Genomic DNA, 15,049 nt, shown 5'->3' with positions numbered 1-15,049 from the left:
TGTTTCCGTTAGGACGTAAGCAGAAATACCTTAAATGATTTGAAAGAGTTTTAATAAGCTATAAATACATCTTAAATATCTGTCCTTTAATTTTGTCAATTATTTCCCCCTATAAAAGCAGAGCTAGTTATAGGGACTCATAGCGACCCTATAGGACAGAGTAGAACTGCCCCATAGAGTTTCCAAGAAGCGCCTGGTAGATTGGCAGCCGCAGCACTTAACCACTACGCCACCAGGGTTTCAACTCGATGGCACTGGGTTTGGTTTGGTTTGGTTAGTTAGAGGGAGCACAACACTGAGACTCATCCGCTGCTGTTTGTATCTTCACAAAGCCTGCTTTGAAAGTCGGAAAACGTTGCAAGTTACACATTACCATATCGAGAGAGAGTTGCATGGAGATGTTTTAAGTGAATCAGATATCACCCCCACCCCCAAAGAAGACCCCGTCCTGGTGGGCGGGCAGACATGCGATCAGCACCTATAGCTGTTTGCTGTGGTCGCATGGGCTCTGACTCATGATGACCCTATGTGTGCAGGGTAGAACTGCTCCGTAGGGTTTTCGAGGCAATGACCTGTCGGAAGCAGATCGCCAGGCCTGTCTTCTGAGGAGCCTCTGGGTGGTTTGAACCACCAACCTTTTGCCTCATAGTCCAGCATGTTTTTTACTCTTTGCACCACCCAGGGACTCCATAGTGAGCCCTTTAATAACAACGTGAACAGACGGTCTCGGGAGCCCAGAGGAAAGGGAGGGGAGGGTCCGAGCAGAACACGGAGGGCCCTAGGCACACAGCTGGCCCTCGGTAACATTCTGCTCAGTGAATCCACGGCAGAACCGGCCCGCCAGCTTCGTTTTTAAGGGTGGGCGACTCCCCCGATAGAAAAGAGAATTCTGGGCAGCAGAACAGCGGGAGCCAAGGACTGCGCAGTCATCTTTTTCTTCACGGTATTTTGTTTTTGTCAAACCACTAAACATTTCAAAGGATCTTGATGAACTATGCTGATTTAAAATCAGAGATGAGAGTGTCTTATATTCTCAGAAATTCATGAGAATTTTTGGGTTCTTAGTCGAAGCAGAGAAACTGACTCAAGGTCCCAGCTTTGGAGAGGAGCTAGCCATTGTGGGCCAACAGCGGGCTCAGCCTATCTACAACAGGCCGCCCGCCTCATAGGGCTCTGTTGTCGGGTGCCAGTGAGTGGGTTCTGATTCACGGTGACACAACGCACAACAGAACGAAACACCGCGCGGTCCTGCGCCATCCTCACAGTCATTGCTGTGTCCTATTTGCAAAGGCAGATCCTGGTTGTCGGCAGCATTGCTGGTTCCAGGAGGGACTGTCTCCCTTCATTCTCTGGAGGTTCCCATTACCTTTTTCCCATTAGCAGAAGACCGGCAGGAAGTGACATGAAATAGTAGTTCTAAGGTGACACCTAGTGGTCTCAGAGGATATTACAGTAGGAACTTGGAATGTCCCCAGATAGTCCCCGTTCTACATAAAAGGCTTTGACAGTACAAACACTGTGAGTATTAAAAACACACTGTTAGAATTAGGAATTCTAGCCCTTTCGTTTAAGGAGCCCTGGTGGTGCAATGATGAAGCATTCGGCTACTAACTGAAAGGTCGGCGGTTCAAACTCGGCAGCCGCTCTGAGGGAGAAAAGACCTGGCCTAGGAAACCCCGTAGGCTGAGTCAGAACGGCCTGGGTGTGTGTGACAGCAGCCCCTTTGCACACCCGTTAACTTATGACTTTAGCCAAGCCATTAAAATTTTGGGATTAAACTAAATAAATAAAATAAAGGGACTAGACATGATCTCGGCTCCAATTTCTATTTCACTGAATTTTGAATATTGCCCAAAATAGAAAAATCCTGATTTGTCCATCGTTTATGTCTAATTCATAGGGTGAAAACGTTGGTCACAAATAAAAGTAACATGAGTGAATGATGGTCTAAAATGGAGAAATGGTATCATAATATCTGTTTTATTAGAAAGACATTAATTACATCTGTCCTGTACTCTAAGTGATACAATCAAATTTTCATTTTAAAATTTCTTCTCCCTCCCCACCCCCAGTTTTCATAATCTGTCTTTTTTGGACAGTTAAGATTAAGCAGACAGCGTTGATCTGGTCAATGTGATCATTACAATGGCTCCTTTGTAACCCAGTGTTTTCCATCATGTAGATGGAACCTTGGAAATAAGAGTCTATTCATTTAACAAATAGTTGTTAGATCTTAGTATGTACCAGGCACTGCAGCTAAGAGCTCACAGTGTGGATTTTTTTCTCGTTTGTCCTCTTATTGTGGGTTTAACCTTTCAAGGTCCCCTTCTTTAGGACGGTTCCGACTCCACACAATACCAGGCCAAAGGCTTTGTCTCCTCTGCCCAGATGGGTTTAAAACCCACGCTCCTAGATTACTGTATTTTTTGCAAATGACACACCCACCTAAATAACGGATGTGTGGGTGCCACACATGCGTACAGACATGTAATGCACAAAGTGCCAGGGAAAACAATGCACGAGGGGGTTGGACAGCTGGCAAAAACAGCGTGCGCGTTATTTGCGTAAAAAATACAGTAAGAGGCCAGCATTTCCCAGGGCTGCCTCACTGTCAGCTCTGTCACTTACCACTCTTGTTTTCAGTTCTCTACTTTTGGCTCCGGAAAAAAAAAAAAAAAAAAAAAAACCGTTGCTGTCAAGTTGATTCCAACTCGTTGTCACTCCTTGGAAACCCTATAGGGTAGTTCTACTATGGCCTGTGGGGTCGCTATGGGTCAGAATCGACTCGACGGCAACAGGTTTGGCTTTTAAACCAGATTTTGGCCTTCTTCCTTGGGCCTGGTCTGGGCTGATGCCACTTATTTTATTTTTAATTGTCTGTGTCGATCCCACGTAGCAGGAAGTTCACTGCTCAGAATAGTTATTTCCCCGGGGGCACGGCACTCCATGCCGTCCCACTCTCAGGTCTGCCACTCCGGGGCAAGAACAGCCAGGACACCCCCTTTAAGCCATCCTGGGCTGAACAAAACCTTGTGTGTTCCCACTTAAGGAAAATGGGCCACGTCTGAATCCCAAGTTCAGCTTGATTAGTTCCCAGCGCATTTGTCCAGACTCGAGCCAGAGCGATCCACTGGAAAAAGGTTCAGCACATATTAAAACAAAGTTAGTCACAATTAAAAACTTTGGACGGAGCCATTTTCCTCCTTAACTATTTTATTGGGGAAGGTAAGTGAAGACAGAGCGTTTTAGCCTGGGTTCTCCAGAGGAGCAGAACCAGTGAAGCGTATAAATACATATAGAGAGAGATTTACTTCAAGAAAATGGCTCACCCACTTGTGGGGGCTGGCAAGTCCCAAACCTGTAGGTCTGATGGCAGGCTGGAGACTTCTGTAGGCTTACGTCCCAAGAACCGAAGGTCAAGCGAGAAGAGTGCAGGATCGAGGGAGAGAAGGAGGTTTGCCAGAACATCTCTTTGTACACTGGAGGCAGGCCACAGCCCCAAGGAAATTCCCCTTCCAACTGATTGGCTGCTCACATCAGATCACAAAATGGAAGGCAATTACACTATGGAAGGGCACCTAGTCCCCTGTCTGCTAAACCACTGAGAATCACGTTCTAGCTAAGCTGACACACAGCATTAACCACCACACAGGGTATTTCTTTACTTTATTGCCCCCCACACACACATTTAAAATCTTTTCCCTTGTTTTTTAAACACCCCCGCCCCCATTTCTCAGCTCCACTCTCCCACCCTGCCACATCTAAAACTTCAGCAGTTACCTAATTTCTGCCTGGAAAGTCACTCCATGTCCATCTGGCTGAGGTTTGAGAGAGTTCGCAGGACTACCTCAAGCTAATAAGCTTTGTAAATCCTTTTGGGAATCTTCTATTGTCACTTCTGTTTTACCTAGCATACTTAGGAAAAGCCAGGGAACCAGGTGACCTTGCCCTTGGCTTAGCTTATCCACTGGCCCGCTGGTTACACCACGCAGGGACTCAAACCATGATGGTGAAAACCAAGACCAAATCCATTGCTGTCGGGTCGATTGTGACTCATAGCAATCCTATAGGACAGAGTAGAACTGCCCCGTAGGGCTTCCAAGGAGCGCCTGGTGAATTCAAACTGCTGGCCTTTAGGTTAGCAGCCGTAACTCTTACCATTACAACCAGGGTTTCCCATCATGGTGGTAAAAAAACAAAGCCAGTGCCATCGAGTCGATTCCAACTCATAGTGACCCTATAGCACAGAGTAGAACTGCCGCACAGTTTCCAAGGATTGCCTGGCCGATTCTAACTGCCGACCCTTTGGTTGGCAGCCGTAGTACTTAACCACTATGCTACCAGGGTTCCCATCCTGGTAGTAGGGGATTTTTATTGATAATCTCATTTCTGACACCTACAGTGCTTTAACTGAGTGATGAGTTGACAAGAAGAGACCAGTGACGCACACATACTCTCACAAATTACTCTCTCTCAGGTAATATTAAGTAACCAATTTAATTGGCCAAAGATTAAAAAATACATGATCTGAAGTGGTGCAGACCACGGCAGTCTTTTGAGTCAAATGTTTAGCTGAACCTAAACAAATCTTCCGGTGGTCATTGCACACCAGGGATTATGCTAAACTCTCTGGATTTCTGAATTAAATATCAGCCAGGTGGTGTTTCATGCTGTGGTACATAGGGTCGCTATGAGTCAGAACCGACTCAACAGCACCTAACAACAAAAGGCCGCATGGTTACTGGGGTGTGAGGAGGAGAGCATGAAAGGAAAGAGTCAGTGCCCAGGTATCCCCGTGTATTATCTCTACCTCAAGCTTTTCGCCATCCCAGAATCCCTCTTTCCCAACAGTGTAGCTCACGGTACTATGATGACTTTTAAAAATGGTTAACTATTGAGGAAAATTATCCCAGTTGCTAAACTATCCTTCTGGGGTGAAGTGGATACTCCATGTCAATCAAATCCTAATATTAAGGCCCATTGCCCACTGCTTGGTTATATATGTGTCAGCCTCCCCTGCGAGATAATTAAAGGTCTTCAGGAAGGGCCTATTTGATCTCTCCCTTTCCCGCTCTGTGCCCAGTATAGTGCTGACAGGTATAAAGTTTTCACAAGCAATAAACCCTGGATTTGGCTGAATTAGGAGCCCTGTTAAATCTTAATAGAGGTCAGAGGCACTCCTTCATCGTGTGGCTGGTAGTGCTTCCCCCACTTTGGGGACACTATTTCTATCCTTTAGTAGCCTGAGAGAGCTGATGAAAGTTCCTAAAGTGCTCTTTTTTTAGCCACTAAAAATCATCTGGCTCAACACAATTAAGAAAATATTTAGCTTTTTTCTGTGTTTTATTTGATAGCCCAGAAAATTTGTGACTTACGTAGTTGCTGCTGGACTTCAGTATGGGATGGAAGGAGGCATCTTACACACTTTTTTTAAGGTATGGCTTCCTAATGACTGTGCCAGTTTTTTTTTTAAAGCTTCTTACAGTAAGACCGTATAATTTGAAGGTGTTCCTGATTGCTTCCAGATGTGGCTAGGGCAGTATAAGAGCAAAACAGGAAAAGGATATGGAAGTAGGCCATAACTACTTCTTGCCCGTTATTGACAACCTGTGTTCTCCAGTCTCATAATAATGAAGAGGAATATTGACCATGTGTAGGTCAACCTGTGTTCTCCAGTCTCATAATAATGAAGAGGAATATTGACCATGTGTAGGAACTGTGTAGGTATTGGGGACAGAATAAAATACACTTCCTGCCCTTACGGAGCTTACATTCCAGTGGGATGGAGAAGAGGATAGATAGATAATAAACCAATAAACGTGGAATATTTCAGAGGTTGACAAATGCTATGGGAAAAAAAAAATCAGGGAAAGGTAGGAAGAGAGAGCCAGGGATGGAGTTGGGAGGTTATATCTTATATAGGATTGTCGAGGAAGGTCTTTCTAATGATGTGACATTTGAGCAGATAGCAAAAGGGAGTCACAAAGCGAGCTAAGCAGCTTTCTGGGGAAAGAGCATCCCAGAGAGTGGGAACCACAAGGGCAAAGAACTGAGGCAGAAACGTGTAGCCCACTGTGAGGACTTCAGCTATTATGCTGAGTGAGCTGGGAAACCAGTAGACAACTTTGAGCACAGGAGTAACATCATCTGCCCTAAGTTTTAAAAGGATTATTCTCCTCGTGTATCGTAGTGGGGCAAAGGCAGCAGAAGGAGACTAGTGAAGAGGGTAGTGCCTAGGACCTGGATAGAAATGATGGAGATAGCAAAACTTGTTTGCATTTTGCATGTATCGTTGTTGTTAGGTGCTATCAAGTCGGCTCTGACTCATAACAACCTCATGTATGACAGAAGAAAATGTTGCCCAGTCCTGCACCATCCTCACAATCGTGGCTATGTTTGAGCCCAGTGTTGCAGCCACTGTATCAGTCCATCTCGTTTAGGATCCCCCTCTTTTTCACTGACCTTGTACATTACCAAGCATGATGTCCTTCTCCAGCGATTGGTCCCTTCTGATGACATGTCCAAAGTAAGTGAGAAAAAGTTTCACCATCCTCACTTCTAAGGAGCATTTTGGCTCTACTTCCTCCAAGACTAATTTGTTTGCTCCTCCGGAAGTCCATGTTGTTGCTGTTAGGTGCTGTCGAGTCAGTTCCAACTCATAGCGACCCTACACACAACAGAACGAAACACTGCCTGGTCTTGCACCATCCTCACACTTGTTGCTATGCTTGAGCCCATTGTTGCAGCCACTGCGTCAATCCATCTCGTTGAGGGTCTTCCTCTTTTTCGCTGACCCGCTACTTTACAAGCGTGATGTCCTTCTCCTGGGACTGATCCCTCCTGATAACATGTCCGAAGTATGTGAGACATATTCTTGCCATCCTTGCTTCTAAGGAGCATTCTGGCTGTACTTCTTCTGAGACTGATTTGTTTGTTCTTTTGGCAGTCACTAGTATAGTCAGTATTCTTTGCCAGCACCTCAGTTCAAAGGTGTCAGTTCTTCACTGGTCTTCCTTATTCACTGTCTAGCTTTTGCATGCATATGAGGCAATTGAAAACACCATGGCTTGGCTGAGGCACACTTTATTCCTCAAGGTGACATCTTTGCTTTTCAACACTTTAAAGAGGTCTTTTGCAGCAGATTTACCCAGTGCAATGTGTCTTTTGATTTCTTGACTCCTGCTTCCACGGGCATTGATTCTGGATCCAAGTAAAATGAAATCCTTGACAACCTCAACCTTTTCTCTGTTTTTCATGATGTTGCTCATTGGTCCAGTTGTGAGGATTTTTGTTTTCTTTATATCGAGGCATAAGCCATACTCAAGGGTGTGGTCTTTGATCTTCATCAGTAAGTGCTTCAAGTCCTCTTCACTTTCAGCAAGCAAGGTTGTGTCATTTGTATAACTCAAGCTGTTAATGAGTCTTCCTCCAATCCTGATGCCCTATTCTTCTTCGTGTAGTCCAGCTTCTTAGATTATTTGCTCAGCATACAGATTGGATAATATGGTGAAAGGATATAACCCTGAAGCACACCTTCCCTGACTTTAAACCATGCAGTATCCCCTCGTTCTGTTCGAACAACTGCCTCTTGATCCATGTACAGACTCCTCAAAAGTACAATTAAGTGTTCCGAAATTCCCATTCTCTAAAATGTTATTCATAATTTCTTATGATCCACACAGTCAAATGCCTTAGCATAGTCAATAAAACACAGGTAAACAACTTTCTGGTATTCTCTTTCAGCCAGGATCCATCAGACATCAGCAATGATATTCCTGGTTCCACATCCTCTTCTGAATCTGTCTTGGAGTTCTGGCAGTTCCCTGTCAATATACTGCTGCAGCCATTTTCGAATGATCTTCAGCATGATTTTGCTTGCGTGTGATGTTAATGATATCGCTCGATAATATCTGCATTCAGTTGGATCATCTTTCTTTGGAATAGGCATAAATGTGGACAGTTTCCAATTTTCCTAGATTCATACTTCAAACATTCCATGTTCTGATTATTAGTGGATGTTTGCAGCTGTTTCTTCTCATTTTGAGTCTTGCTTTGTCAGCAAGTGAAGGTCCCAAAAGCTTAACTCCATTCACGTCATTAAGGTCGACTTTGCTTTGAGGAGGAAGCTCTTCCCCAGATGTCTTTAGAGTGCCCTCCAACCTCAGGGGCTCAGCTTTTGGCACTATAGCAAACAATGTTCTGCTGCTATTCATAAGGTTTTCACTGGCTAATTCTTTTCAGAAGTAGACTGCCAGGTCCTTCCTCCTCTGTCTTAGTCTGGAAGCTCACCTGAAACCTGTCTGTCATAGGTGACCCTGCTGGTATTTGAATATTGGTGGCACAGCTTCCAGGATCACAACAACACACAAGCCCCCACAGTATGACAAACTTACAGACGCTTGGGGACTAGAAGTCCATAGTGTATGCAATATTCTTCACCAACACCACATTTTGAAAAGTAGTCAATAGAATTTGTTCAAAGCTTGGATGTAAGGATGAAAGGAAGAAAGTAGACATGAACCTAAGCAGTTAGAAATACGGAATTGCCATTTATTGAGATGGAGAAGACTGGAAATGGAGCAGGTCAGGGGTGTTATGCAATGGGAAGATAGCAACTTAGTTTTGGGCATGTTAAGTTTAAGTTGAGATGACTGGAATCCAAGTGTAGATACTGAGCAGATAGTTGGACATATGAGTTTGGAGATCATGGCGAGGGTAGAGGGCCAAGCCTAAAGATGTTGTTTTGAAAGCCCTCAGTATATGGATGGTATTAAAGCCATGGGAGTGATGGCATCACCTAGAGAAGTATGGAAAGGAAAAGACATCTGGTAATTGAGCCTTGGAACACTCCAGTAGTTTGAAGTTACAGGGAGGGAATCAGGAAATAAGGCTGAGAAGGGGTATCCAGTGAGGTTAGGGAGGAAATTAGGGGGTAGTGTCTCAAAAGCCAAGTGAAAGAAGGTGTTTCTAAAAAAGAGAAAGTGACCAACTATGTCACATACCATGGATGTTGTTGTTGTTAGGTGCCGTTGAGTCGGTTCCGACTCATAGCGACCCTATGCACAACAGAACGAAATGCTGCCCAGTCCTGAGCCATCCTTACAATCGTTGTTATGCTTGAGCTCATCATTGCAGCCGCTGTGTCAATCCACCTCGTTGAGGGTTTTCCTCTTTTCCACTGACCCTGTACTCTGCCAAGCATGATAGTCAAATAAAATGAGAACTGAGAAATGACCACTAGACTTTTTGGAGTTGTATGATGAAAGCTTGATATAATTAAGTTCCAGAAGGAACAAGAGGAAAGGAATGGAAGATGGTGAGAATAGAGCAGTCTTTTTAAGAATTTTACCCTAAAGGGGGGCAGAAAAAGAAGGCAGGAGTTAGAAGAAAACGTGTAGTCAAAAGAGGGTTGGTTGCCACCTGGAGCAAAAGAGAATGAAGAACACCAAAGACACAAAGTAAATATGAACCCAAGAGGCAGAAAGGGCCACAAAGACCAGAGACTCTATCAGCCTGAGACCGGAAGAACTAGATGGTGCCCGTCTACCACTGATGACTACCCTGACAGGGAACACAACAGAGAATCCGTGATGGAGCAGAAGAACAGTGGAATGCAGACCTCAAATTCTCATAAAAAGAACAGACTTAATGGTCTGACTGAGACTAGAGGAACCCCGGAGGTCATGGTCCCTGGACCCTCTGTAAGCCCAAGACTGGAACCATTCCCAAAGCCAATTCTTCACACAGGGATTGGGCTGGACTATAAGACAGAAAATGATACTGGTGAGGGGTGAGCTTCTTGGCTCAAGCAGACACATGAGGCTATGTGGGCAGCTCCTGGCTGGAGGTGAGATGAGAAGGCAGAGCGGGACAGGAGCCGGTTGAATGCACACAGGGAATATAGGATAGAGAGGAGGAGTGTGCTGTCTCATTAAGGGGAGAGCAGCTAGGAGTACATAGCAAGGTGTGTACAAGTTTTTGTATGAGAGACTGACTTGATTTGTAAACTTTCACTTAAACACAATAAATAATTTTTTTTAAAAAGAGAGGGTTGGTTGGGTTTTTTTGGTTTGTTTTTGTTTCGATATGAGAGAGATGACAGCTGAGAAGGATAAGCTAAAGAAAACATTTTCACTGCCTGTTCTCAGCTACTTCTCACCTACTCAACCACTGAATGTTGGCATTCTCAGACCTTTGTACTAGGCCCTCTTGTCTTCTCCCTCTACAGCCTTTCCTTGGGTTGGTTTGTTCATTCCCACTGAGTGCCAATGACTCTCAGACTTAGGTCTCTAGCCTACCTCTCCTATTGGCCATTTTGAATCAGACAATCATATGGTCTACTATGCTGGGGATGACACATTTAAGAAGAACGGTGTCATATTCATTGTCAAAAAGAACACTTCAAGATGTATCCTGAAGTACAACGCTGTCAGTGATAGCATAATATCCATATGCCTACAAGGAAGACCAGTTAATACTAATATTATTCACATTTATGCACCAACCATTAATGCCAAAGAAGAGAAAATGGAAGATTTTTACCAACTTCTGCAGTCTGAAATTGATCCAACATGCAAGCAAGATGCATTGATAATAATTGGTGATTGGAATGTGAAAGTTGGAAGCAAAGAAGAAAGATTGGTAGTTGAAAAATATGGCCTTGGTGATAGAAATGACACTGGAGATTGCATGATAGAATTTTTCAAGATCAATGATTTATTCATTGGCAATACCTTTTTTCAACAACATAAATAATGACTATACACGTGGACCTCACCAAATGGAATATACAGGAATCAAATCAACAACTTTTGTGGAAGGACACAATGGAGAAGCTCAATATCATCACTCAGAACAAGGCCAGAGGCCGACTGCAAAACAGACCATCAGTTGCTCATATACAAGTTCAAGCTGAAGCTGAAGGAAAGACAAGACCACAAGAGCCAAAGTATGACCTTGAATATATCCCACCTGAATTTAGAGACCATCTCAGAAATAGATTTGACTGAGGACCAGATGAGTTGTGGGATGACATCAAGGACATCATACATGAAGAATGCAAAAGGGATTAAAAATACAGGAAAGAAAGAAAAGACCAAAATGCATGTTAGAAGAGAATCTGAAACTTGTTCTTGAACATAGAGTAGCTAAAGCGAATGGAAGAAATGATGAAGTAAAAGAATTGAACAGAAGATTTCAAAGGGCAGCTCCAGAAGAAAAAGTAAAGTATTATAATGAAATGAGCAAAGAACTGGAGATAAAAGACCAAAAGGGAAGAACACACTAGGCATTTCTCAAGCTGAAAGAACTGAAGAAAAAATTCAGGGCTCGAGTTACAATATTGAAGGATTCTATGGGCAAAATATTCAGAAACACAGGAAGCCTCAAAAGAAGATGGAAGGAATATACAGAGTCACTGTACTAAAAGAATTTCAAATATTTCAGGAGGTACCATATAACAAGAACCAATGGTATTGAAGGAAAAAGTCCAAGCTGCATTGAAGGCATTGGTGAAAAACAAGGCTCCAGGAATTGTCAGAATACCAATTAAGATGTTTCAACAAACGGATGCAGCATTGGAGGTGCTCACTCTTCTATGCCAAGAAATTTGGAAGACAGGTACCTAGCCAAACGACTGAAAGAGATCCGTATTTGTGCCCACTCCAAGGAAGGTGATACAATTGAATGCGGAAATTATCGAACAGTATCATATCACATGCAAGTAAAATTTTGCTGAAGATCATTCAAAAGTGGCTGCAGCAGTACATTGACAGGAAACTGCCAGAAATTCCAGCCGGATTCAGAAGAAGATGTGGAACCAGGGATATCATTGCTGATGTCAGATGAATCCTGGCTGAAAGCAGAGAATACCAGAAAAATGTTTACCTGTGTTTTATTGTCTGTGCAAAGGCATTTGACTGTGTGGGTCATAACAACTTATGGATAACATTGTGAAGAGTGGGAATTTCAGAACATTTAATTGTGCTCATGAGGAACCTGTACATAGACCAAGAGGCAGTCCTTGGAAGAGGACAAGGGGAAATTGTGTGGTTTAAAGTCAGGAAGGGTGTGTGTCAGGGTTGTATCCTTTCACCATACCTATTCAATCTGTATGCTAAGCAAATAATCCAGGAAGCTGAACTATATAAGGAAGAATGGGACATCTGGATTGAAGGAAGACTCACTAACAACCTGCTATGTGCAGATGACACAACCTTGCTTGCTGAAAGCAAAGAGAACTTGAAGCACTTACTGATGAAGATCAAAGACTACAGCCTTCAGTATGGATTACACCTCAACACAAAGAAAACAAAAATTCTCACAACTGGACCAATGAGCAACATCATGATAAATGGAGAAAAGATTGAAGTTTTCAAGGATTTCGTTTAACTTGGATCCACAGTTAATGTCCATGGAAGCAGCAGTCAAGAAATCAAACAGTGTATTGCACTGGGCAAATCTGCTGTGAAAGACCCCTTTAAAGTGATAAAAAGCAAAGATGTTACTTTGAGGACTAAGGTGCACCTGACCCAAGCAATGGTATTTTCAATCACATCATATGCATTTGAAAGCTGGACAATGAATAAGGAAAAACGAAAAAGAATTAATGCATTTGAATTATGGTGTTGGCAAAGAATATTGGACTTCCAGAAGAACAAACAAATCTGTCATGGAAGAACTACAGCCAGAATGCTCCTTAGAAGCAAGGATGGTGAGACTTTGTCTCACATACTTTGGACATGTTATCAGAAGGGAGCAGTCCCTGGAAAAGGGACATCACGCTTGGTAGAGAGTTAGGGAGAAGGAGGAAGACTCTCAACGAGATGGACTGACACAATGGCTGCAATAACGTGCTTAAGCATAGCAAATATTGTGAGAATGGGGCAGGATGGGGCAGCGTTTCGTCTGTTGTACATAGCGTTGGTATGCGTTGGAACTGACTAGAAAGCACCTAACAACCACAAATACAGCTGCTGTCTCAGCACCTCAACTTGGATGTGTTCCGCAAATCCATACATTACCTACAGTGACTCCCAAGCCTGGTCCTCTTCCAGGACTCCATCGCAGAAAAGGGGACCGCCCTCCACCGGCTGCACCAGCCAGAACCCAGTCCCTCCTTCTTTCCCACCCATTGTAAATCCCCAAGTCCTATTGTGTCAACCTCCTCAATATCCCCCTCCTCTCCCATACCACCCCTAGGCTAGGCTAACCCAACTCTTGCCTGCACAGTTGTCATAGCCTCCATCTCCACATTTAGGCTCTTACCTCCCGTCAGTCCTCGACGAGGTGTCGCTCCTCCTTAAATGGTTTCCCAAAGTCCAGAATATCTTTCGAGACCCAGTGGTATCCTGCGTCCTCCACCCTTACCTCCTTCATTCTTTAAAGGCAATCTGATATAATCACTACTTGACACTTAATTAAATAGACCCAAACCAAACTCACTGCGATGGAGTCATTCCGACTCATAGCAACCCTATAGGATGGAGTAGAACTGTCCTGTAGGGTTTCCAAGGAGTGGCTGGTGGATTGAAACTGCCGACCTTTGGTTAGCAGCCGAGCTCTTAACCACTGAGCCATCAGGGCTCCTCTTAATTAAATAGTACTCAGCGTGTCTATTTGGTTACCGAAATACTTAACGAAGTAAAAAGAAGGGTTTGGATTCTGAAGACAGGGGTTCAAGTCCAGGCTGAGCACCTGGTTAGAGAACATCTTGGAGCCAACTGCCCCAGCAGATAGCTAGCTCATTTCGAACGGTCACTCTCGTGTAACTGGAGGGAAACCTGGTCACTCTTGTGTAACTGGAGGGAAACCTGTCTTTGCTTCTCTTTCTCTTTAGACTGCGTGGCTGGGTGAGGTCCCTGCATTATCGGTTTTTGGCGATGGATCAAATGTAATACCAGCAATTCACGTGCTTGATTTAGCAGGGTAAGTGTTCTCCCAGAGTTACAATGCTCTTCCTAGAGTTAATTGCTTAATGTGTTTGTTTATAAACTCTGAGCCCTTGCCGGGCCACCAAGGTGCACAGACCCTACACTTACGTACTTAGTCTTCACAACAGCCCTATGCAGAGGGCACTCTGGTTAGCCCCACTTTACCTCTGATGCGCCATTTAAAAGGTCCACAGGGCTGATGACAAGTTCAGGTGCAACGCTAAGAAACTGTATCAGGTGAATAGCATGTCCTGCAGTTTTGGAAAAGAACTTGATGTGTGCTTTCTGGGGGCAGAGTTACCCAAGTCCCAGGTGATACTGATGTATCCCGCCCACCAACTTAAATTTGAGAAATCAGGTGACGGAACTCTAAACCTGAAGCTGTTGCTGACAATGGTAGGTGAAGCTGACAGCCATTTTTCACACTCATAGAGCATCCCAACCTGTGTTCCAGCAGGACTAGAGAACCTTCTCCTTTGAAGAACCTGACTTAAACGCCAGGTGAATGAGATGGTTCCCTTGCTTTGTGGTTCATCATTTGTAAAATGGAGATAGTAATGTTGTTGGTTGCCACTGAGTCAGCTCAGACTCACAGTGACCACGTGTACAACAGAACCAAACCTTGCCTGATCCTGCACCATCTTCGTAGTCATCGGTTTGCTGGAGTCCATTGTTTCAGCCACTGTGTATTTTGAGTACCTTCCAACCTAAGGGGCTCATCTTCCAGCACTATATCAGACAATATTCTGTTGTGATCCATAGGGTTTTCATTGGCTAATTTCCAGAAGTCGATTGCCAGGACTTTCTTCCTAGTGTGTCTTAACATGGAAGCTCCACTGAAACCTGCCCACCATGGGTGACCCTGCTGGTATTTGAAATATCAGTGACAAAGCTTCCAACATCACAGCAACATGCAAGCCACCGCAGTACAACAAACTGACAGATGGGTGGTGAGGGGATAATGATAAACCAACCAAACCTATTGCCGTCAAGTCCATTCCAAGATTCTGACTCATAGCAACCCTATAGGACAGAGTAGAACTGCCCCATAGGAGCAGCTGGTAGATTCAAACTGCTGACCCTTTTTTGGTCTTCACCACACGGTAAAGTTATTGTGA

The 15,049-nt window shown here is 44.0% G+C and overlaps 1 protein-coding gene across 1 annotated transcript in view; it reads left to right on the top strand.

Moving 5' to 3' along the window:
* Positions 1 to 15,049, top strand: part of AK7 (adenylate kinase 7) — a 76,923-nt gene that overhangs the window by 23,960 nt on the left and 37,914 nt on the right. Inside the window, exons 6-7 of the mRNA XM_049899253.1 lie at positions 5,355 to 5,435; positions 13,838 to 13,926. Coding sequence (XP_049755210.1) covers positions 5,355 to 5,435; positions 13,838 to 13,926 — 170 coding nt within the window. The remainder of the gene's footprint in view (positions 1 to 5,354; positions 5,436 to 13,837; positions 13,927 to 15,049) is intronic.

The sequence above is a fragment of the Elephas maximus genome, chromosome 10 (assembly GCF_024166365.1).
Source record: "Elephas maximus indicus isolate mEleMax1 chromosome 10, mEleMax1 primary haplotype, whole genome shotgun sequence".
Taxonomy (NCBI): Eukaryota; Metazoa; Chordata; class Mammalia; order Proboscidea; family Elephantidae; genus Elephas; species Elephas maximus.
The sequence above is the reverse complement of the archived record's forward strand: the minus strand, read 5'-3'. Positions and strand labels throughout refer to the sequence as shown.